General features: G+C 33.3%; 1 protein-coding gene across 1 annotated transcript in view; it reads right to left on the bottom strand.

Annotated features, from left to right (window-relative positions):
• Window positions 1-1,429: 1,429 nt before the first annotated feature.
• The window catches only part of LOC124355103 (homer protein homolog 1), a 33,924-nt gene continuing 8,208 nt past the window's right edge, over window positions 1,430-27,145 (bottom strand). The window contains exons 2-8 of the mRNA XM_046806055.1: window positions 24,116-24,272; window positions 16,580-16,711; window positions 13,206-13,475; window positions 11,747-11,883; window positions 11,061-11,242; window positions 7,118-7,263; window positions 1,430-6,335 (exon numbers count right to left, since the gene is read on the bottom strand). Of these exons, the coding sequence (XP_046662011.1) occupies window positions 6,150-6,335; window positions 7,118-7,263; window positions 11,061-11,242; window positions 11,747-11,883; window positions 13,206-13,475; window positions 16,580-16,711; window positions 24,116-24,272 (1,210 nt within the window). The 3' untranslated portion in view covers window positions 1,430-6,149. The remainder of the gene's footprint in view (window positions 6,336-7,117; window positions 7,264-11,060; window positions 11,243-11,746; window positions 11,884-13,205; window positions 13,476-16,579; window positions 16,712-24,115; window positions 24,273-27,145) is intronic.

Below are 27,145 nucleotides of genomic sequence, written 5' to 3' on the forward strand. Positions count from 1 at the left end.
AACAAAAACTAAACTCTTTATTGAAAAAAAACACACAACTTGTTTTTATTCTTGAATAGGTCACCTTTGGTGCTGCCCCGCTCTGATGTCAACGAGAGAAAAACATCCCTCGAGATAGTACCTATAAGTAAAATATCAAATTCTAGAGGGGCTGATCAGAAATATAAATTGAATTGTAATGGAAAGGCAATTATGTACCGTGCAAAAAACTTAAATAATCATGTGATGCCGCGCGGCCTGCCGTAATCGGGATTCTCGAGAAAGATAAGATAATAGCGACAACAATACCGATCACAATACCTGGAAATGCTTGTTGATTGATGGAATGTTAGTTCTGTTACTCAACTACATCGTTTTATAAACGTTCTAAGTTCATTGAAAAAAGTTTAAGCGTTGGGGGCATATAACGGAATCTGACCCCATTAACAATTGATAATCGTAAGTTTGTAATTTTGTAATTAAAGAGTTGTTTTTTCGTTCTATCATGTTTGTTTTTATAAATTTATATTCTTGTGTTCTTCATACTGGTGCGGTCGGTATAATCCCAAAGTACCCAAATCCCATATGTTTCGTCTATTTGGTACAATGTTTAGAAATAAAATACAATGATTATCAGAACCCTGATTATCAGAAAACCTGGATTATCATAAATTACTTGAGAAATAGTGAAAACAGTCCCAGCAGCCATGAATCAAAAAGTTATCAAAAGAAAAAATAATTTGGGCAAGTGGCAACTCTAATATGATATTGACAATACCCAAAACATTTATTGCATGGGCAGTCAATGAAGGTCAACATCTCATCCACCTCGCCGTTAGGCCAATGTTCACAAAAAAAAGAGCAATAATAAACCTTCCTCCTCAATACCATCCCAGTTTCCACAAGCTGTGCACCCAGTCGTAACTGTTCCATCAGTAGATGAGTCACCCATCTCTACATGCCCCTCACACTGCCCCCACCACACCAACCCTGCTGGCAGCAGCAATACCTGTTTCCCATTATCGGTTAGAGCTTGTCTTGCAGTGGTAAGTTCTGTGTTGTTTACTCCTTCACCTGATTTTTTCAAAAACCAAAATATATTCAGTTTCTTGTAAATATTATTCTGTAAAATATTATTCTTGTTCTGCACATATTATAAAATTATACAATAATGTTATAATTTGAGATTACCTACATATATTTCCTGAAAGTTCCTTGTATTATCCAAAACATTTTCAGTCCCTATTATTTCTTTGAGGTTTTATTGTTTATATATAATTTTGAACATCACAGGAGAAAACTAACTTCTGCTAGTGACTCCTTAGTTTACCTAACTGTCAATGGGGTTTCTAATCAGTATGAATGTATTGCCTTTTCACAGCTGACACTTTCCCACAAGGTTCAAGTAAAACATTTGATTTTGTATGGATTTTTGGCAGTAAATTTAGCATTTATAAAAAGGCATTGTACACCATTTATTCTTGTAAACGACACATAGAAACAAATTATAATTGTTTGGATTTATATTAATATGTTGAATAATTTTTCGACTGCAAAACATCCTGTTGGATAAGTACACTTTTTATTAATAATACATCAATGTTAATCATGCCTCTTAGTCAATTTAATTACACCCTTTGTACTTAGAAACCAAAAAGCAACAACTTTACAATATTTAATTAGTAACAAAAATTATTACTTCTATAAGTTGACAAGGAAACAACAGTTCATTAAAAATTGGAAAAGTAGTAAACTATATAATATTGATTAGAAACTTATAACCCTCCTGGTAGATTATTTGGAAGAGCTGAAGTAATTGGTAGAGGTCATTCATGAACATAATTAGGAACACCACTACTCTCATATTCTTACCTTCATTAAGGAATATGTGTATTTTTAATATTCTTTCAATTTATTGTTGCTGATAAGTGAAATCATTTAAAAAATTCAGTAACTGCAATTTCAAAAATATTTCAATAGCTAGTACTTAATTTTATTAATTATTTGTTAACATATAGATTGAAATGATAATTCAATATATAATTTGGACCACAAAACCAGTTACGAATGTAGGAAATCATAATGCCTGCTAATAATTACATTATAGTATCGTTAACATGATTTAAATTATTACAATTACTTTAATAAATAGCCTGCTGTGTCTAACATTAAAAGGAATGGATTCATTTCACACAGGAATATCTGTTATAAATTGTGGGATTTAGTTTAATGTACAATATTATTTCAAAGTCGTTCCCCTAAAAAAGTAACAAAAAAAGTCTGAACCCAAAAATATTAATTTGATTTACATTAATTGTTATTTAATAATGTAATTCTAAACAACGATAAAAGTTTATATAAAATGCATAAAAATTACAATTTTTAGTTATAACTGTTAACTACAATAGCACACATTGTTAAAACCAATTCAAATAAGATCATACATAACTTATTGTGTAATAATTAACTGTATAAACTAGTCTGAGTATAAATTGCCAGATAATAGCTGCCAAAGAGCTGCACTGTTACTTAATTAATATCTCAATATCAGTCAGACAAATAAAAATAAACTTACTTTTTATATCATAAATAACACAAAGTCACAGCACATGCTAGAACCAAACACGCAGATCACTAAATCCCTTTCTTTGATTAAAGAGCTACATATCTATATTTACAAGCTATTTTTACATCTCATATATCCATTACTTAATTTGGCAATTTTAAGTACTTCATAAGGAGTATTCCGATTTCTAAGTCTATACATTATAACAAACGTGTCTAGACGTTAAAACTGTCATGGTAAAATCCAGATCGACCGTGTTGATTCAAGATTCTTTAATACCTGATATTCGACAGAGAACTGGAAGTGTGTATCACAAGAGGGGCAAACTCGGTACCCGTATGTCACATCCTAGCCCTATACTATAACCTTGGCAACAAGAAGAGATACAGTATGTACAAGAGTGATGACGCCCTAGCCTACCACTACATTTACACAATGATGAACACACAGACAGTTCTGTACTTCCAAAAATAACAACAAGTTGAGATTGGCGCCTTAACATCATTGTGCTGTAATAATTTGAGTGCATAAGAAATACTGACTATTTACATTGGCTAGCCGGGCGCACAACGTTTAAAAACGTCCACGGCGACAACAAATACTGTCTTCTAATAAAACTAAACGTTTCTTAGAATAAAAAAAAAGATGGCTTGAAACACCAAATATTAAAATATACTTGATAACCTTATAACATTCAAAAATTATTTTAAAGTGATGTTTTTATTTGTGATGTTAGGTTATCAAACCGTTTTGTTATTCTGAACTTGTTATATCATTATCAAATTTAGAGAATATTTTTACATTGCAAAATGTTATGTGTTCTAACAAAAAACTTTTTAATTCAATTACCTCCATTTAAGAGCATATTTTTCAAAAGATTTAAAACATTTTATTAGATATAGTTTGATTCTTAAAGAAGAAAACATATATCAAGTTATGGGTTAGTCTGCAAAACCAGTTAGCCACTGTGCGTTTAAATAGACATTTACAAGATCATCTGAATTCCCATCTAGCTACCACAGCCAATTATAAAATCTTGTCTTGTATCAATTTAATAAACAATGTTCAATGAGAGTAAAATAAATTTTCGGGCAGTTATGAAAAAATCAGATAAGTACTTATTTCTTGGCAAATATTATTATTTTATATATATATAATATGCTGTACTTTTATAAACTCCTGCACATAGCTAAACTGAGCTAAAAGACTGAAAGATTAGGTCAGAATCAAGTTGTTTTTCCAGACTAAATTAATATTAGAAATCCAATAATTTACAACTACTTACAACTTTCCCACTTATAGTGTATTTATTGTGCCAAATTTGTGCGCCCGACGTTCTAGGGAGGCTTTAACGATAGACCTATAACTACTCAAAAGTTATGATAGTCATACCCAGTAGTAAGATACTTGTAAAATCCATTTAAAGAATGGTGCAACACTAAAAATCAAATCCACTTACAGTATTATATATAATCACTAAACTTACTTGTATAAAATAAATACAACAAACCTTTGGGATGCATTACAAATCTTAAAAACCATTTGTTTCAAATAACAACATAGTTTTTCTAAGTCTAACATGTAATCTTACACGTAAGACAAGACAAGTTTGTGGAATGTATATTATTGTAACAAAATTTTTTAATCGAATTTAGGTCTATTATGAACATTTAAAAAATGTTAAACGAATACAAGCAGAATTGTAAAGTTGGCAGCAACAAATGTTATTAGTCCATTCTACTTGAAACGTATTTCAGAACTGAATAACAAGATATGCTTTTCAGTAGATTAAATTCAGCTACATATAAACACTTTCAGAATACATTAATGGACAAAAATCAAATTAGTACAGTTTTTAAAAAGCAGATAAATATAAACAAAGTCACTGATTTCATTAATAAGCACTCATAGACTTTTGTATTTTTAATATTTGCCTTACTTTATAATAACTTAACTAACATCTAAAGCTGATATATATATTTTTCAAAAAGGCTTGTACTGCCCTGTACACAAACAATATTGTTATTTTATACATAGTATTAACAATAAAACAATTAAAGCAAAGTGATGTTATCAAAATTGTTTTATGTATGTACAAAAATTTATATTTTGATTTAAGAAACCAAACTAAAACAACATAAAAAAAGGATTATAGTGTAAAAAATAGTAAGTGAAAAACACAATAACAGTTAAATAACAAACGTTTAAGAGACAACAAATCATATTTTTTCCAAATATTTACTATAATAAATGGAGACAAACAAATTATTTAACTTTGAATTTATAATAAAGAGAAACTTAAGATGTAATAGTGCATCATAACAGGCTTATGACAAACAGTCTTGTATACAATTGCCAGACAGCAAACCTATATCTAAAATTGATTGGAAACATTATGGATATAAAATGACTACACAACCAGTTCATTCGTTACAGTGGATATTACTTCTCTAGTACACAGTTTCAAAAGTTCAACTTTGACGACAATCTTAAGTTCTCACAAAAGCTGATAGTTGCTTTATCAATTTCCTAGTAGAAATCGAAAATAGTTTGCACCATTCATCAAATTTACAAGCACATTTATATATTGCACAAGAGTAACAGAGTAACAAGGTAGGTGGTTAAATTTCAACTACCACTGTAGTGTTAACAGTTTCTAGATCTCTTCAGATCAGATCTATATGTTGCTGCAACAACTCGTTAAAAATACTTATTCTATAAGAGGGTCTATGTGCATAGAACACTGAGTCTTCGCCTACCGGATCCTACAACACTGAGTATGTGCTCCTCCCACAGTGCATTGCGTCTCCTACTTTCGGTTCACTTTAGAAAAAAAATTGTTAATTGTAATTAATTGAAGTCGAGAATTGAATTGGGTTTATGTGATACTGATAATAATATCTGATGAAGTATGAAAGTCACTAATTCACTCTTCTAGTAGTATGAATTAAAGCTGGCATTTTTTACCACTTGCTTACATTTTAAGCAATAAAAAGATCAGCATTGAAACTATTCAATTTGCTTTTTTTATTTCTTTATTTATAATAAAAATCTGTCTAAAATAATGTTTAGGATTACATTAAAATTATATATCAAAGAATAATATTCATTTTAAGTAGTACATTTCTTTCAAAATGGTATTTTACCGTTTATGTTGGTTAATATTGGAGATTGTTTTGAATTTAGAAAAATGAACTATATAGATCTTGATTATGTCATCATAAGAGCCAAATGACAAAAAGTATTGGCTCTAATTATGCACTTACAACATTTTTGAGTGATTCTGCACTGCAGAGGAATTAATATTTTTTTTAAGTTTAATCAAAACATAACAGATGTTACCTAATAAAGACATATGGTTTTCCTTTTACAGCCTAGACCTGACAGCTAAACTGTTTTTTAAAAAACAGAAGAACATACACTAGTCTTATTGTGAGTGTATAAATAAACCTAACACACAACTTCATCAGAATTAATTTGTCAAACGTCAATTAATAATTAATTTTGAATTTTGCAGAGAACACACGTTACTGTTGTGGATTCACCTGAAAGTATGCGGGACGCAAGTGCACGCTGACTAGAACCAGTAGGCACTGTCTGAGCCTCATGACTGCAGTGCAGTAGCAATCTCACGGTGGATGCCAGCCAACTCTTGTATGCGGAGAGCGAACTGGCTGTTGAGCGTGTCCATGACCCTTCGTTGACTCTCGTGAGCCTCGAGCGCCGTCTCCAGCTGAGCCTGAGCCAGCGAAACTCCTGCCTGCAGCTCGGCATTCTCCTGCTGCAAGATCTGTGGACAGACACCGTCACTAACAGCATTTAAATTTAAGAGTGTAGACCCGACTTTGTTTAGTGCAAATGTTGAGTTTAGCTTCATTTCACCGTGCAGCATCTGAAATCTGACACTGTCATAGACTACACTTCTAGAATTTATAGTCCTTGTTTGTTTGAAAATACCCAAAAAAAATTGGTGACAAAAACGTTCAAAATAAACTCGGCACTGTTTCACCATCAGAGACACATAGACAACAAAGAGTTTTAGCACCTTTAACTTAACTAGTTTTAGAGATAATTTATTTACAAAATAATCAATTAATTAATAATTGAGTTTACAGATGAAGACTTTTAACTTGCTTTGGATGCTTAAGTTTTCCATCTTTTGTGTATCACTCACTGCCAGAGAGACATGCCACTTTACCTTGCATATAATCATGACATATAAAGTTTTAATTCGCCCGAAAAGATCAACCTGAAATCTCAAAATGTAATATTTCTTGTTCCATAACACTAAACAATTGAAAAAGTCTGTAAAAAAATCCTATTTTATATTTAGGTAAGAGCATTTTTTAGTTCAAATCATATTCTCAAGGTGTCAAATTTTCCAGGATGTAAATCCCATCATTTGAAAACACCTCTACAGAGCACGAGACTACCATTTTACAGAATAAGAATTTTCGCTTGAGTATTGGTCCACAAAATTCATAACTTAAAATTATTTTTCAAGATCCAAAAACAATCAGGATATTATTGCTAGGAACCATAACCTAAGAGTCAATGGTAACCAAAACTTACCTTACACCTCTCTTCATGTGGCTGCTTGTTCACACTGAGCCTCTTCAATTCCTCATCCTTGTTCTTCAACTCTACCTCTAACTGCTCCACTCTGAGTCGCAATGTTGCCAGTTCCTTCCGTAGTTCCACCGCTGCCTCCGTTCCACCTAGCAGACACCACCATATGTTAAATTTACTCAGGTCAAGAACAAATTTTACAATATACTAATTCCTCAGTCTGAAATAAATTTATTTGCAATGAAATTATGATTCTTGAATGTAGCAAAACAAATTCTACACTCCTTTGCAACTTTCCTCAAAAAAACAAAAACAAAACACATACTAGTTATGCAAGTATTATACTACTTTTCAGAGACAAATTTGCATTTTGGTACCTGAAGTATTATTTAAAATGGCATTTACTTGGTTTTTTAATGCTCGATCCTGGTGAATATTTCACTTTTAGTAGACAGATCTATTTGAATGCTATATGTTTGCTCTAAAAAATTAACAAAGAATACAAACTAACATACGGTACATAATGTTATGTATTATTGTTTTCAAACAAAAATACAGATTTCTATTTTGGAAAAATAAAGTTTATTTTTTAATTTACACTTATGTTGTGTATTCTGTTTCAAACCGTTCGAACAAACCATGTTTGGTACTTTTGTGTTACTCATTTTACTATTTCCATTTTCATAATTTTTCTATATTAAATTTTCTGTTAGGTCATATAGCATGATATTTATGTATTAGCTGTTAGGTATGTCCTCTGTCCTCTGGTTATTTTCTAGTTTTCCCCAACAAAAATGTTAATTATCTTACTTTTAAAAATTTATTTGTTAGAGTTTGTCAAATATTTTAAACAGTACAGTATCATATACAGGGTGAGTGGCTCTTGGTATGACAAAATTTTTTTGGATTATAATGCAATGTAAATGTGATACAATGGTGGTTATAAAAAATTTAACTACAAAAATTACGTCTGAAATGAATTATTTTCAGTTTTTCTAAAAAACCTGTGTTTTTGTACGTAAATCTGATATTACTCAGCAACGTATAGACATATGTGAGCAAACTACATCATTTTTAGATTTTCCGTTAAATTTTCAATTTGAAAAAGTTATCGGTTCAAATGGTAAGAAAAGAAAATGGTCGATTCAAGTGGCAAAGTTGCTAAGTTTCAGAAAAACTGAAATATCATTGAAACCCATCTTTTTACCACACCCTGTACACAAGAATGTGTCAAGTGATATTAAAAACTTCGTCATTTAATAGACTTTAAAATGGTATGCCATATGACCATAGTTAAGTATTCGGTTACGTACTTTTATCGGTTTGAATATTCAAAAACATGCAAGCTACAAAAAGATTAAAACAGTTTAATAACAACTGTACTTTTATGTTTGATAAAACTGCCTCATAAAACAAGGAATTGAAGATTACAAAAAAGTAAAGCAGTTTAAAATAATTTGTGGATGCTAGTTATGGATTAATGGTCATATCATTTATCAATGTTTTAATTCCTTATCTTATCACTTTCACCATACATCATGTACATTCATTCCTTATCTTGTTTTGTAAAGACCAGTGCCCACATGAATTACTTCTACCTCCAATAAACTATTTTTCTGCTCAATTTAGTCAAGTGTAGGCTGCCATGGAGTTCACTACTCGAGAATACGCTGATATGCACTTTATTTACGGGTTTTGTGATGGAAATGCGCGTGGTGCCCAAAGAGGGTATGAAGCTCGCTACCCTGATCGCCGACTTCCCAGTCATTCTCTGTTCTCAAGACTCCATCAACGTCTCATGGAGGGAGGTACAGTTCACAAAAGACCTAACGAAGTAGGACACATTGTTCGTGATGTAGAATTAGATGATGTAGTTCTAAATTCAGTTCGGAATGATCCAGAAGTTAGTAGTAGACAACTTGCTAGAGACGTAGGTGTATCACAATGGAAGGTTTTGGACATTTTGCATAAGAATAAGTTCCATCCATACCATTTTACGCCTGTTCAAGGTCTGAAAATAATTGATTATGCTCCTAGAGTACAAATCTGTCGTTTGTTGCTAAACAGAGACATAGAGCAGTGTCATTTTTTTTTCGAAAAATCCTTTGGACTGATGAGTCATTGTTTACAAGAGCAGGAATTTTCAATTGTCATAATATGCACCACTGGGATCAACAAAACCCACACCGAACAAGGGAACAATCCTTTCAAACGCGTTTTAGTATTAATGTTTGGTGTGGAGTCTTAGGCGACCAATTGATTGGCCCTCACATATTTTATGGAACTGTAAATGGAACAAACTAGTTAGATTTTTTGCAACACAACCTACCTAACCTTCTAGATGGTTTGAACAATGTTGAAAGAGACAAGCTTATATTCCAGCAGGATGGAGCCCCTCCACATTTTAATGCAACAGTACGTCAATGGCTGACTGAAAACTATCCCGAGTGGATTGGACGTGGGGGAACTGTCGCATGGCCTGCCCGATCTCCCGACCTTACACCTATGGACTTTTTTGTGTGGGGTTTTTTTAAGCAGGAAGTTTATTCCACCCCAGTCAACTCAGAAGAAGAATTACGAGACAGAATTGGTCTGGCTGCTCAAAGGCTTCGGGAAAAACTGTCTTTTAAAATGACCGTAGGAGCAATGAGAAAGCGAGCAAGACCTTGTGTGAGAAAAGAAGGTCGCCATTTTGAGAATGAACTGCAATGATTTTACTTTTAATGTTTTGTGTTCATGAGGTATTCTAATTTTCATTTACCTTATTGATAGTTGATTAAAGTTCTATTATTAAATATCTTTACTAATGCTTAAAAATTATGTTTATTATGCCGTCCTATGACTACTCAGTGTTAACTTTTAACCTATACTGATTTTTTTTAAATGGCAAAACACCTAAATAGTTGGTCATATGGCAAACCATTTTAAAGCCTATTAAATGGCAAAGTTTTTAATATCACTTGACACATTCTTGTGTACAGGGTGTGGTAAAAAGATGGGGTTCAATGATATTTCAGTTTTTCTGAAACTTAGCAACTTTGCCATTTGAATCGATCTGAAGCTTATTTTCTTTTCTAACCGTTTTAAAACCGATAACTTTTTCAAATTGAAAATTTAACAGAGGATCTAAAAATGATGTAGTTTGCTCACATATATCTATACGTTGCTGAGAAATATCAGATTTACTGACAAAAACACGGGTTTTTTAGAAAAACTGAAAATAATTCATTTCCGACCTAATTTTTGGAGTTAAACTTTTTTATAACCGCCATTGCATTTACATTGCATTATAACCCAAAAAAATTTTGTCACACCAAGAGCCACTCACCCTGTATATTTTGGTAATTTTCAATCAGTATATTAAGTAATTATAATTATAATTAAGTTGCTACTGTTTTCTTCTTTTTTCTATTTTGATTGTGGTTTAGCCAGTAGGGCAGGAATTAGTTGTCATAAATGATAATATTTTATCAATTTAGGATTTGTCCAGATGTATTGTTTTGAGTTAGGCATTCAGTACTTTAAATTTTCAGAGAATAATGGTGATCGGGACTTGGACTCAATTGAACAACAATGACCTTACGTGACGAATCAGGAGATTCTGATTTCAGTTCAGTAAATGAAGATATCGCTAAAGTTACTCGTAGTGTGTGAGAAACACGCTACATTTGCACTAACCATGGAGCAGTTCTATGCACAGCAAATAAACCTGACAGTAGCCTATAACAACACTGTTGAAAACTTAGCACTTTGAAAACTTAAAGGGTTACTTAATTTAATTGTAAACATCTTAACACCATAATTTTAAAACCTAACTGCAATTTAGAAATAGTTAATCTGGAGTTATTCCTTAATTTTAAAATCCTACATGTACTGTACATTGCATCTCCAAAGATTATACAAGCAAACAATACCTTGGAAAAATTAACCAACAAAAATAGCCTACCTTTAGCTGCCTCCAATTCGATATACTTGGATTTTAGACGTTGGTTCTCCTCCTTGTAAGAATGCAGCTGTCGCTTCCACTCATCCACATTGGCAGTACTCTCCTGCAGAGCACTAGTCAACCGCAAGTTGTTACTCTTCAATGTTGCCAACTCAACTTCCCACTTCTTTGCATTTGCTGAACTGTTAGGAAAATAAATATTGTTACAAATTTGATTTTGAACCAACCCTTTCTTAGTGAGGACAACATGGCTGTCATATTAAGAAAGGACAAAAAATATAACAATTATTGTTTAGTCACACTTACTATTTTTTTTAGTTTATTCACAAAACCTATTTCTTTATGAATTTTGGTTTTATATGGTAAACCATTAAGGTATATTTGACAAAATAATATTTGTGACAATATGTTTCTCTAAATGTTTATAGTTATTTCTTTCCTTGTCTGCAGATGTATAATTAGATCCTAGTATTATAAGTAAGCATTCTAAAGTTTTAGTAAGTTTTGGAATAATGTTCATCCTTTTTTGCTCTGGTTTGCATGTCTCAGTAATGCCACTACTTTCGTCAATCATAGTTTGAGGTAAATTATTAGTTTTTAGGTAAAGGTCTACCTGACTTCTGCACAGATTGATGGATTTTAAATCAATCCTCCAATAAATATAACAATGTAACTAGTGAGTGTACCTGTGGGCCAATGCCAATTTCAGCCTATCATTCTCGTATTTTAGCTGGGTTTCTCCGGAAGATGCTGCAGGGGTTGCAGCCATCACAGGTGCAGGTTTTACATTCTCATTCGGCTGATGTTTCGGACTTTCACCTGGCTGTAAATCATAATAACAAATATTATGTAATTACTATATTGATTTAGAAGAAATTGGAATAATTAAAACCTTTGTTATTTCACTGCAATGTACAGCGTGTATCAAAATGAATGACCTGATTTTAAAGCTCAATATCTATTGCTAAAAATGTACTGCAAAAATAATATTTATTGCTAAATACTCACAAAATCTTAAAGTTTTAGGTATGTTATTACAAAAATGTTCTATATGTCCACCAAGATCAGCACGAACAACATCCAGACGATAGCTAAATTCCTCATAAACCTTACACAACGTATCTGCGTTCACAGACCTTATTGCGACAGTTATTCTGTTCTTTAGTTCTTCGACGTCATGAGTTAGAGGGGGAACATACACTTTTTCCTTCACATATCCCCACAAGAAAAAGTCGCATTGGGTCAAGTCTGGTGATCTTGGAGGCCAAGAATGAAGGGCATTGTTTCAAGGTCCCGTGCGCCCTATCCAGCGGTGAGACTGCACAAAAAAACGTTTACTTTCGGTGAGTCTCGTTCATGCTGAATAACGTCGTGAGATTGTTCGAGTCCCCATATGCGCACGTTATGTCGGTTTACTTTACCACTAGTATGAAATGTTGCTTCATCACTGAAAATTAATCGTGATAAAAATGTATCCACTTCCATGTCCTCAAGTAGAGCATTACTAAATTCAACACGTTTCCTTTTATCACCAATCCGGAGAACGTGTAATAATTTTAGTCTGTATGGTTTGTACAGCAAATGACGTCTTAACACTCGCCAGACAGTCATGTGAGGCATACCCAGTTGTCTGCTTGCACGGCGAGTAGACATTCGTGGACTGCGCTCATACGTTTGCCGAACTGTTTCCACCATTTCGTCAGAAGTGCGAGGTCGGCCTGAACTTTTACCTTTGCACAAGCACCCTTTCTCTTCAAATTGGCGATACCATCGACGAATGTTTTTAGGTGAAGGCGGATCAATGCCGAAACGACGACGACGAAAAGCACGCTGGACCGAAACAAGTGACTCATCCTTGGCAAACTGCAACACACAAAACGCATTTTGTTGAGCGGACGTCATTTTACTTCAGACTGACTGGAAACGAAGAAGACGCACTGACCGACATCTAGCGGCAATTTTATGAAACTTTAGGCCACGCCCATTCCAAATACATAGCTTTCCTTGCCCGCACGCCTTATGTTTCGTAATTATTACCGCACAAAATCTGGCCATTCTTTTTGATACACCCGGTATTACTCAGTTACACTTAGGATAGTTATATTTTTAAATATTGATTTTCCAAATATTCTACATTGTGCCAACCTGAAGCCCAGAGAGAGACTGGCTGCGCTGATGAGAGTTGCGGGAGGTGTCGCTGTCGTCAGACCCCTGGGCAGGGGCAGGGGACGTGCAGGTCTGAGCTTGGGGCGGTGGGTCCAATAGGGGAGCAGGATCTGGCAGTGCAGCACGGGCCGTGATAGGACTGGCGTTGGCACTAGTGACAGGGGTTGCTCCAGTCGCTGTGCCATTACTAGTGGCCTTGGCACTAGCTAGTCTTGTAGCTTCCTTTACCTCTTGGAACTTCTCAATAAACTGGAACAATTTAAAAATGTGCACAAAGTTCTTACCAAACTGAAAAGAACTTATGCTAACTTATGACTATGTTAAAAGATTGAACTAAATTACAACTGTTCAAAGCGTTAAATCTTTACATAAACTGTATACTTACTAAACTTGGGACCAAAAATACTTGACTCCTCTATTTTTAAAATAACGTCTCTGAACGCTTTAACATTACAGGGGGAGTTTTTGTACAGCTTCAGACCAAAGTAGAAGAATCCCCTCAGCCAGGTACTTTGGCTGCTCCTGTGTGAGCACCTGATTAATAAGGCAACAAGTTTGAACCCTGCAGACGGTCTCCATAACCATGAGGTCAGCAGCATCATGGTAGGGGTACATGATCTTGTTTATTAAAACTGAAGATGAATCTGATTGCAGTGTTTTACACTTTTTAGATCCTCTTAAAGTCCTCCCTTGAGACACTGTTGTTACCATATACAGGGTAAAAAATAATTAAATACTGAGAGGACTACAGACTGGCAGCTTCCAGGACTATTGGTCGAAGCCTGTACATTCCTCGCAGTTTCTCCAGTGCTCTCCGAGTGACATAGGTAATGTGGTCTGAGAAAGAGAGTGCACTGACTAACATGATTCCTGTTTTAACAGTGTTACTCATACTCAAGTAATTGTTTCTGAGTTTGACCCCCACATTTTCCTCATTGATCCTCTGTAGCAGACCCGGTACTGCAACATAGAGTACTGTGCAATTAACAGCGTTTAACTTGTGTCTGTATTGCATTGACCATGACCGAATGTTACGTTAAGATTTGCTATTGCCTCACTATGGAAAAGTGGCTCATAAGACACATACAGCGGGTAGTTGTCTACAAACATGTGAATGTTGCAGTGACTAATGTAATTGTTCAAATCAGCTGTGTATAAGCTAAACAAGACAGGCCCAAGGCAACTTCCTTCAGGTACACCTCTAGGCCTCTACTGTAATTAATATGAAGCCCAGAGAGAGACTGGCTGCGCTGATGAGAGTTGCGGGAGGTGTCGCTGAAGCCAACATTGCAATGCTGAGTAAAATACTATGCAATTGTGTAGCAACAATTAACTTAACCTGACTAATAAAATGAGGAATAAATTGAACTTCTTTGTGTCAAAAGACGAATTGATATGTACTGTGAATTACATTGCAGGTAAAACAACTCGGATTGACTTGTTCTACTTTACCGACTTGAGCTGACAAATGCTGGTCTCTAGTAGTAATATCTTCAACTACTACAGATAGTCTATTTTCAGAATATTGGTCCGACTTGTATGTTTTTAATTGTTACTTTTAGAATATGTAATAATTATTGGAATTAAAAACATGGACGGACATAGTTTTTACATCACAACGGCAAGAGTGACATACAGTTTAGTGATGATGAGACATATCTAGAGGATATATTAATATTCCAGTGCTTAGTGATGTTGACAACTTAGCTCTGAGTTAACACATTAGAAATTGAGAGTGGCAATGGATCAGACAACATTAACTCAACAACTACGCAACAATCACTCCGTACAGTTGTCTGCACATCTACTCCCTGGTCTCTCCCTCATAAATAAATAGGATTCTGTATTATCACATTTATCTTACGACGATTTTCTTTCATACAGTGTTAGATGGTGGGCTGGTAGTGAGTAGTCTGCAGGATTTCAGATGTAGTAGTCGTGGTGGTCAGCAACTCAAAGTAGGTTCTTCCTGTCAACATAAAGTATAACCTCCCAGATGTAGAGGTCAATCACTGCAATGATTTGTAGGTCCTTGATGGCTTCTCTACAGGTGTCTCTGGATCCCAGGCAATTAAGAATCCTTATTGCTTTTTTACTGAAATCGAGCATAATGCCAGTAATTAGCTTCCGTTTCTCCAGATGGTCACAGACTATGAGAACTACATGGTCAAAGTTTCATGACGTGAGCAGCAGTTCATTCTCGACTTAGCATGCCAATGAGTTAACTAACTGAAATATATGTTTATTTCTATTAACTAGTATGTGAGTAGTCTATTATATTGAACAATAAGGGAAAATTTAAGTGTGTGTAACTGAAACTTTTCATATATTTCTAAATTTATTTTTTCCTTTGGTAAAAAATAGTTCTCATAAAAATGCAGGGTAGAACAATATAAACTACAGTCTAAATTGCACATACAAGCACAAAATTTACAATTCACAAAAAATTTTTATTTATTTAAAAAATTATATTCTTAAAATTTTACAATCAGTTTTATTTTTAAAGAATAAAACTATCCAAAGTGCAAAAGAAAAAACTGGGCCTTTCAACACAAAAAACCTAATTTTTAAGCAGAGCCCATAACCTACAGCACTTTTCAATAAATTGGTAAGTGTTCTAAAAGCAACTTGGAAGAATGATACACTGGTAACTATTATTAGAATATGTCAAACACTAAAGGCATAAACAGACTGGTACTTTGAGTAGAAGAAACAAACACTCCTCGTTGTAACAAGAAACATTCCTGGTAAAGAATGGACAAATTGAATTTCAAAAACAAATTGTACCAAATAAAAATTGTGATATTTTGTATATTGAACCGAGTTCATACCTTACCAAGCACTATAATTCAAAATTATTAAAAATGTAACATATACATTTTTCTAAGAACCGTTAAATCAAGCTCTATCTCAGTGATTAAAATAGCATGTTTTCATACACATATAACAGAAAAGTTAAAATCTTATAACTCCTTGTATTAAAAAATTCTTTAAACATATTTCACCCACATATAATGGATAAAACAACATAGCATGTTTTTCAGTATGCTTTCTAATTGTGGTCTTATACCATTGTGAACTCTTTGAATGCCACGAGCTGACTCAGTGATTAAAATAGCATGTTTTCATACACATATAACAGAAAAGTTAAAATCTTATAACTCCTTGTATTAAAAGATTCTTTAAACATATTTCACCCACATATAATGGATAAAACAACATAACATGTTTTTCAGTATGCTTTCTAGTTGTGGTCTTATACCATTGTGAACTCTTTGAATGCCACGAGCTGACTTAGTCGGCCCAAATAATTCGGAGAAGTGCAATCTAACAGTAGATTAGAGTTAGTGTACCTTGTTCAGTTCAGCTTCAGATGAGAATCCAAGACCATATACGGTGTTTGCCCTTATGTCAGACCATTGGCCGAATTTCTGTGAGGTCTTTGTGAAAGTCATACTAGGAGTTATAGTGCTGTTAATTACCGCCTGGTCAAACAAAAGACAACTTTAATGTAATAAATGTGAAACAATCAGTAATAATAACTGACAAGATAATGAGCGTACAAAAATATTTATGTAGCCCATACCATATGTTTCTATGAATTTTAAACAGAATAGACCACTTCCAGTTCTGGAGATATCTTTGTAAGTACATTGAAACTTATCAATATAGTCTGTTATTAAAAAATGCAACAACCTAGGTTATAACTAACTCTCTGTCGGTATTTAGTAGAGTACATGCATTCAATTTGAAAATTTAATATCCAAGTGACTGCTATAAGATAAAAAATTTGTTAAACAATACCACACACTTTGTTTTAAACTAATTATTATTACACAAATCATAATAAAAGAATAAGTCTATCAAAGTGTTTGACATTTTTACAGTCGGTTATTCACCTCATAAATGTAGATTTTCTAGTACTAAAGGTCTAGAGGCCTTTATGTTACGCAAGAGGCCTCTATGGTTATACAATAAAAAGATATAACTACTATTTATTAAACATTCTGGACCTCGAATATTAAATTATTAATTGTTTTGGTTATTAGGGAACTAGACCCTAAGAGAACTATTGATGTTTCACTTTACTCGTCTAGCAAAAGTAGACAGCCACATAATATTCAAGGAAAACATGGTTTTATAATAATGTACTTAAACATGGTTTTATAATAATGTACTTAAACATGGTTTTATAATAATGTACTTGTGCCAGATTCATGTAATCTCTTATATGCTTTCTAAACATAGTTTAAAACAAGCTACAACAACAAAGACAAACCAAACCCTGATATCTCTCTGAGGTTAATAACTAGTGAGCAGAATTCTCTAGTAATGTACTTGTGCCAAAGATTAATCTATTTTCTTTTACGCTATCTAAACATAGTTTACAACAAGCTACAACAACAAAGACAAACCAAACCCAGATATCTCTCTGAGGTTAATAACTAGTGAGCAGAATTCTCTAGTAATGTACTTGTGCCAAAGATTAATCTATTTTCTTTTACGCTTTCTAAACATAGTTTACAACAAGCTACAACAACAAAGACAAACCAAACCCAGATATCTCTCTTAGGTTAATAACTAGTGAGCAGAATTCTCTAGTAATGTACTTGTGCCAAAGATTAACCCTCCGGCTGGCAACGTCGTAAATTACGACTCATTTTCTCCCGCCGTGAACTGGCAAAGTCGTGATATACGACTCATTAAACATCGTCTACTAATTACGTCATAGTTCCGATAATTACCGCTCGAATCGCATAAAAGTTATATCAATTTAATCACAAGATCCCAAGCCTTCTAATAATGTATTCACTTATATATATATATATATATATATATATATATATATATATAAATATTTGTTATTTTACTGGCCGCTAAAAGCTCCCGACTACTTCCGCGTGACGCGACTCGGCAACTGTTAGTACTTGTATATAGTCTTGTTTTTTTCAATTGTAATTTCATTTGTAAATAAAAGTGTTTATAACTACGTATTTTCTTTTTGTGCATAATTAAGTAAACATTATGCATATTTTAGATTTTTAAATAAAATTAATTTTGAGTTTTTTTTTTAATGGCTTAATATAAAAAAGTGTTTTTTGAAAAAAAAAGTTTTGAGTTCTGTCCATCAAACATCCACCATTATTTAGGCAAGTCAAATTATAATTATGTTTATATTGTACAACATATTCTGCAGAGTAATTTTATGTATAAAGATTTTTTGTTTTCTCCAATAATTAATTGTACAGGATAAAAAATTAAAAACTCTGTACGAAGCTACAAAACAGGGTGCCAGTCAAGGCTCAAATGCGCGCCAGCCGGAGGGTTAATCTATTTTCTGTTACGCTTTCTAAACACAGTTTACAACAAGCTACAACAACAAAGACAAACCAAACCCAGATATATCTCTGAGTTTAATAACTACTAAACAGAACAATCTCTAGTGATTTACTTTGTCCTGCCAATGATACTTAATAGGTCTGTTCATTGAACATTTAAGCTGGTTGCTATGAATGATTAGGTAGCGTGATAAGGTTTTAACAATTTTGGGACAGTATTTTTCAGGTATGAAACATTAGTTCTGATAGAATGCACTGTTTTTAGTAGATACATTGACTAAACTTCGACGTGCAATACAGAATAAGCGACATCCCTATTGGCCTATTGACATCTCATGCTGCATGACAACGCCAGACCTCACTCTGCCACACAAACCCAAAATCTCATCAGATCATTTGGTTGGGAACAGACTGATCACCCGCCGTACAGCCTGGACTTGACGCCGTGTGACTTGTTTTGTTACCTAAAGAGTTTCTCGGCGGTAAGTGCTTTAATACTGATGATGAAGTGAAAGAAGCAGTTAAAGAGTGGTTATCCTCAAAAGCAGACTTCTATGGCATCAGCGTTCAAAAGCTCTTAGCACGTTATGACAAATGTTTAAACAAAATTGGAAACTATGTTGAAAAATAAAGAAAGGTGTCAGGAATCAAATAAAACAAGTTTTATTACATCTGTTGTTATTTATGTAAATATAAACGGATAACCCTAGTACTTCTATTTGATTAACAAGGCTCTAAATGTTATTGACATTCAACTGAAATGGGAGCTAAAACTATTCCAACAGATAAATCTGTTTGCTGCTTACTGAATAAATGTGAGAAGGAGTTTGAATAAAAGTTACTGAAATCAAACTGAACAAAAATCAATAATATCTTGGTCTTCAGAATCTATTATGTTGCTACCAAACTCTAATAATAATAAATATAATCCATTGAAGATTGAGGGCAACTAAAATTTTGTGAAGAGGTGGACACCAGCAATTGTTCAACACATTTCATTTTAACCAAAGAAAGAATCAGCACAATCCTCGAACTTGATTCAGACTTGTTTTGCAATAGCTGAACCCTAAGGTTGAACTGGTTCTTTAATCTCCTGGTATGGCTCTTTGCGAATTCTGGCTGAACTCAATTGAGCTCAAGAGGCCATTGAAAGGAAAGTGATTTGAAGATAAATACAACAGTAGATCTGAACATTGTATAAGAGTCCTTTTCAGATCACTTTCAACAATGATAACATTATTAGGAGATAAGTGTGGAAGGGTACTCTGAGGGTGATTAGGTTTATTGATTTTTCCAGTGGTCAGATACTTCTCCAGAACAGGCCTTGTAATTCTCAGGGATTGAGAAAAAAGTAGTGTTATCAAGCAACTTGTATTATTAAAATTTGAGCTACTGAGGTTTCATCTTACACAACTCTCCAACTCTACACAGCTCTCAAAGCACAAATGAAATTAAGAGTATATTATACTGTATTTTGGTTTAAGACTTCTTTTATCAACAATAATTGATATCCATGTGTTGAAGAATATGATCATATGAACATAAAACAAAGATACTATTCAGAAGATTCCATATAAATTGTTAATTAAGGAATAATATTCTCTAAGAATTTCGTCTAGTCTATGTCCATTCATATTTTGTACAGCCCAAGTTGGATCACACTGTTAATAATAATTGCTGGCCAGTTGATCTTTTGATCTCTGTTCAATTAGTAGTCAGTTACAGCTTCAGTTCTAATATTTAAAAAAATAATGTTTAACATAGCTACAATTAAACTTTTCAGGACCAAATATTATTTTTGGGTTATTAATACCATCCAATTGGGAGGTACCCTAAAAGACCAGTTTAAAATAGAATCTTGGTTAATGTTCATAAAAATATTCATTACTTCATTAGTTTACATGGGAACTCAATAATATTTTAGCTAAACTGAAATGCAATGTCCATTTTTGTAAAGCATTAGTATTTGTAATAAAAAATAAGTTTACTTTTTATCATGTAGAAATAAAAACTTTGTAAAAAACATCAATTTTATAGTCCCAAGTATAGTCAACAACACATATAAAACTAAAGTATACCATGTTTTTGATTATCCATTGTGCCAAAACATACTTTAGTCTCCAAACAGTATACAGGCATTTTAAAATATAAAAAAACACACATGATGGTAACATACTGACACCTGACAAAATCCCTGTACATTCTAGGATAGCAATATTTTATCATCTGATACTCAATGTGTTAAAACATTTATAAAATAGATATGGAATCACATTCTGAGAAGCATTTCATTTATTATTTTATAAATCTAAATGTTATTTCAGTGTCGGTTTTTAAATAGATCTATTATTAATGTAGAATGTAAACAAAAGATATTGGTTATCATGAAATAATAAAAGAGAAAAATCTTTCACAGAAAGCAGAATATTTTTTAGTAGTTTCTAACACAAATTTATTTTTTTATATAAAAGTTGTTTATATATAAAAACAAATTTCATTTATAATTGATGTATAATACATAAATCTATGACTAATGTCATATAATTTGTTATTAATTTAATGGTAAATATATTTTTGCTAAACTTTTAATTTACATATTGTCTCTTTTAATGTTTTGTTTAAGTTTACTAACACTTTTCTATAGGTCTCTCTTAATTGTGGAATAAAATGTTCTTTCTATGTTTGTTGATATTACAACTATTTGAAAATATTCACATCATATTTCAAAAGGAGGAACACTTAGCTATAAATTCAGAGTAAAAGTGACTGCAGCTGGAGCATTGCATTGTCAAACAAACAATTGTAAACTGCTCAACACACCACTAAGGCAACATGGTGTTTATAAACATAACATCAGCTGTCTGCTAGGAGCATAAACAAAAAGATCCTCTGTACACAAGATTATACAATATAACTAAATGGTTCAAACAATTACAAAAATGCATAGGGATATAATAATGCAAACTTCAAACAATTCTGAACTGTAGAATCATAATGAAAACTAATGTTGATCTGAGGCCAAGACTGGAATGGAACAAGTAATTTGTAATGTAAGGCTCAGTTTGTTTATTAAGTTCAAGTTATTAAACTTCACTTATGATATATAAAACCTTTGAGTGCCGCAGAGCCCAGAGCAGCCTCTTAGGATTTCTTCACTTATGTGCCATGGTAATATAAGAGAATTAACCGAAGCCTGTTACAGGCTTATATTATTTTGTTTGCATTCTTCCGCCTACTACATCAGCTGCACGCACTGTGATTATCTTTCCGGTTCACTCAGGTATTACCACTTCACTAATCAGAGTATTTTTTATTTATTTCTTTGTGTTGATATCTGACATATTGTTTACAATAATAATAATGTTTTTAGTGAGTACACAATGGATTCTTTGAGTGTTCATATGCCCAGTGATGCACTTAAAGAGTGCATGTATATATATATATTGTACAAGGGCTGTTTTTTAAGTAAGGGCCGTTTTTTTTTTTTTTAATAAACAACAATTATTTTTTTCAAAATACATTTATTTCCAGAATCTACATACTTTTTTTATTTTTCTACATAGTTGCCTTGTTTGTTAAGGCACTTATCATATCTTAAAACTAAGTTTTGAAATCCCTCTTCAAAGAAATTTGCCGCCTGCTCTGACAACCAGGAGTTCACGGCCGTCTTGGCTTCTTCGTCGTCCTTGTAGCGCTTCCCGCCAAGATGATTTTTCAAGTACCGAAAAAGGTGGAAATCGCTCGGAGCAAGGTCGGGGCTGTACGGTGGATGATTCAAAACTTCCCAGCCAAAAGAGTCGATCATTTCCTGTGTCCGAGCACCGGTGTGAGGCCTTGCATTGTCGTGGAGGAGCAGAATTCCCTTTGTCAGCATGCCGCGTCTTTTGTTCTGAATGGCGCGTCGGAGACTGGCCAGGGTTGCGCAATAGGCTTCTGAGTTAATCGTCATTCCTCGCGGCATAAAGTCCACTAGCAAAACACCGCGCCTGTCCCAGAACACAGTTGCCATAACTTTGCGCCGCGACAGCGTTTGCTTGGCTTTGACTTTGACTGGAGATGTTGTGTGCCGCCATTCCATGGACTGTTGCTTTGATTCAGGAGTGATATGGGATACCCATGTTTCATCTCCTGTGACAATTCGACTCAACATGTCGTCTCCTTCCTCTTCGTAGCGGGTCAAGAAAGTCAAAGAACTGCTTAATCTCTTTTTTTGTGATCCTCAGTGAGGAGTTTGGGTACCCATCTTGAGCACAATTTTTTAAAATTTAGGTTTTCTGACACAATTTTGTACAGTACTGACCTGGACACTTGAGGAAATTCCATAGAGAGAGTGGTTTTTGTGAACCGTCGGTCCTCATGGATTTTTGCGTCAACTGCAGTAACCAAATCTCCCGTGATCACAGATGGCCGGCCTGAGCGATCTTCATCGTGGACATTTTCGCGGCCATCTTTAAATTCTCGGACCCATTTCCGCACTTTAACCTTCACTCATTGCCTTGGCACCATACACCTCACAAAGCTGACGGTGAATCTCAGCAGCCGACATGTTTCTTGCAGTCAAAAATCGTATCACTGACCGAATCTCACACGCGGCGGGTGATTCGATAATCTTGAACATTTTAAAGATCCACAGTAATGCATACAGGTTAGCTACAGAGCTGCAACTGACATGAAGTTGTTCGCTAGGAATGCCGGGAGGCGGGGCGCACGCTCGTTACGGCAGGAACGCGAACTACTACCGCGTACGGGAGAACGGCCCTTACTTATAAAACAGCCCTCATATATATATACTGTACACATCTGGAAACAATTAATAACACACTGACTGCAGGAAACGCCAACTGGCACACATGTAGACAATGACATTTGACGTTCTGGACAGCTCTTGGCAGGAAACTATAGCCGGTCCGTTCCTGTTCTTATCATTCATTTGGTTCATATTATTTTTTCTTATGAGGTCAGACTTAGAAATTATATTTTACATTCTTCAAGCAATTTCTTATTTAATGCATAGTTAGTTGCAAAAATGATAAGGTGTAATGGTTGGACAGCATGTTTTGAACATTTCAAACTAACACGGAAATGAGATGACAAGCATTCTTACTAAAAGTGGAGAATAGAAACAAATTATTTTCAAATCCAGTTGGTAGACCTAAACTTTTTAGTCAAATTCTCACATAAATGTTGACAATCCTGTTATCCCATCCTTGACTATTAGTATCTTCACATCTACCTTTCCTTAGTTCGTTATCCTCCCACACTAAGAACTCCAGTTCTTCTCAGTCCCCTATATCGATAGAGTAATTGAGATATAACTAACATAAAATTTAATACTGTTTATGCAATAAATGGTTTGCTGCTGCCTAAAAATTTTTTTTATAAATTAAAGTATACTATTTTGAGAAATTGTTATAAGTGGTTTCAGATTGTTTTAGGTAACTCGGCTAAATTAAACATTATCCTATAATTTGGATGAATTAGAATAGTGACTTGTGAAAAATATTTCTGATGACAATTAAAGAATGGATAATCTAAAAGGAGTGAACTTACCTTGGTACCTTCCACACTGATGATCCTGTATAGACTCCTAGTAGAATCGTAAAAGAAGGAAACATTCACAGCAGTAGCAGATGCTGATATCCAAGACCTCTTGGTTTTCGGGTCAATGTGGAAAACATGCGCTTTGCATGTAAAGATTGGTTGTTCACTGGGGAAAAAGAATAATTAGGCTTAACTTATTTGGTATCATGAATAAGTTTACAAACAAGGACCACTTGTGTTTTATTATATAGTAGTTCTTGTTGTTTGTCTCTTTGGCAAACCCCATTCTAGTGTGTTTGAGTCGAGACGCAAAATATATGCTTACCTGAAGGATTAAAACCCTGTCATTGCCAACAAAGTTATTGATAAAGACTTTCTGATGAAACTATATTTTCTTATCAAATTGTTTGTTAAGTTAAACATACTTAATATATATTTGCAAGAAAAGAACACAAATATCTTAAACTTTTTAAAGTTGAAGGTTTTAAAAAAATAACTCGATCTATAGAAGATTATCATGGTTAAGGGCGATTATACCAGATTTCCCGCCTCGAAACACTTTATTGAAGAAAATTATTTGAATGTAGAAGATGAGCTTCGTGACGTTTTTCCAGTATCTTTCAAAACTGAGTGAATTTTTATGAATATCTATCTCTCTTTCAACGATGTCAATTTAATGTGGGTATCAAATCAATGTAATGAAGACATGCATGTTGAAGAGAGTGAACAACTGGTTAATATCCAAACAGATACTTCGTTTAAGACTGGATTAAAAACAAACTACTTGCTACAGTTTTGGTGTAACGTTGAAAAACAAAACCCTCAAATTTCCAGAAAAGCGTTGCCTGTGTTGAAACCTTTTACTACATCCTACCTTTGTGAGGCGCACCTCTCAACTATGGCAGTCATCAAATCAAATTACAGTTCAAACTTAAAAATTTTTTAAATGTACATTTTGTAATATTGAATATGAGTCCAGTTTTAGACATATTGATTAAAGAAAAACAATCTCATCCTTCGCACTAGACTTTTAGCAAATATGCCCGATTGGCCTTTGTTAAATTTTAAACAATCATTACGAACTGTGATAAATTTGAATAGATACGTTCTGACTAGCTAAACTGTAATTTTTTTTAAGCAATATTTAAATTGTAAAACACCTTTAACTTTAGTTACTTGCCTCTACATATTTATCTGTTAATATTACAGACTGTGTAACAAGAGTTCTTTTAACAAAACAGTAAAAGTGAATAGTATACAGTTTTATATAATTTCATAAAAAATTGCTTTTACTTGAGGGTTTTATAATGGCTAATTTAGAATAATATGAATACAGGCAAATTTCTATTGTTTATTATTCATCGACTCTATTGTGGTGAGGTGAGGGAGTGGGGCGTCGTGGAATGGAGTACAAACCTAAAGTGAGACTAGAGTCCAAAAAGTTTTAGAAACAATATTTAGAAGAAGACAAAAATTACTTGTATATAGTTTTGATTAGTTTGAACATTTTGGTCCCAAAAATTATATATTTCTGTCTGGCCTAGATCAATATCACTCATGTAAGGGGTACTATGCATTATGTTATAGGCTATTCTCCAATTATACAATGTTTAAAAATTTACCGAAAAGTAAAATCATTAGAATGTATAAAAAACATTCTATAGCTACACTCGATACCACACTCAGCGTGCAATTGTAGTAGTATCTTGTAGTGTGTGCACATATTTGTGTCCGTATCAAATTATCATTATTCTATGCTACTAAACATGTACTGATAGTGAAAACCATTGGTTTTCTAGGTTAGTTCTGTGACTGTTTAACTTATGACTAATACTTAATTAATACGATAGAGCGTCAATAACTAGGACAACAAAAATCCAGTCCATCAATAATCCGAATTTGGTTACGACAAAAAAATCACACAAAGTCAATACAGTGGTTTTATTAGATGTAGCACTGCACATGAAATGAGTATTAGATAGTGGAGAGAGTGACAATTTATAATTTTTTATCAATGATTTTATTTAAATTAAAAACATTTGTGTAATATATTTTTTTAAAGCATTTTACTGCTATGCAGTGTGACAAAACATGGGATTTTATGCTCTACATAAAATAACTCAATTATTGAACCTTTGGAATAGTAGACCTGATTGATCAGACCACTGAGGTTCAGGCTAAAACCACCAACGTCTGAATAATCAGCCATCTATTAGCTGTATTTAGAAGCTTTTCTTATTATAAGTATTTCTTATCAACCTATTTTCTTTAATTTTCTGTATTTTGTAATTTCATAATGAATATAAGATGTAACCACTATTAAAAATATTTCTGATATATAAATATATATTTTTGTAAAGATTTTTTTGTCTTAGGTGATTTATTTTACGTAAATTTCTTTTTTATAGTAATTACTACATATTTAATACACACAATGCAGTTTTAATTTATGTTAATCAATAGCAAATATAAAAAGCTACAAAATAAATAAGAGATAATTCAATTTACAAAACATCTATGGGCAGGACAGAGCAAAATGTAAAGCATTGTAAAAGTGAAAAGTTAAGTTCCAGAATTATACTGCATATGGTTCTATTCATACACATCTCTTCCCTATAACAATTAAAAGTGAAATACAGCTGATTTGAAAGATTATCTAAGACATCCACCACTCTTCACGGGTTTATTTTGAAAATCCAGAAGTCAAATCTAAAATAATCCACCTTAATGAAGTTCTACTGCATGTATAAATGAGGCTCAAGTTTTTCATATTATTTAATTGCAGGTCTATTGCATGGTAAGCGTAGAGCATAAACATGAACAACCTAAATTTTGTACTTCTGTTGAACAAGCTGGCTTAAGACTTGGTTGTTGTCGCTGTGATCAGGTTCAAAGATCTTTTATTGAGAATGGGTTTGATAAGGAAACATAAATTCTTCATAATTTGTTAAATTATCGATGGCTTATGGTATAATATGGAGTAAGAGTCTGTTAGTTAAATGATACAATTCAATTCCCTGTCTTTTTCTTTTTAAGACT

This window comes from Homalodisca vitripennis, chromosome 2 (assembly GCF_021130785.1).
Source record: "Homalodisca vitripennis isolate AUS2020 chromosome 2, UT_GWSS_2.1, whole genome shotgun sequence".
Lineage (NCBI taxonomy): Eukaryota > Metazoa > Arthropoda > Insecta > Hemiptera > Cicadellidae > Homalodisca > Homalodisca vitripennis.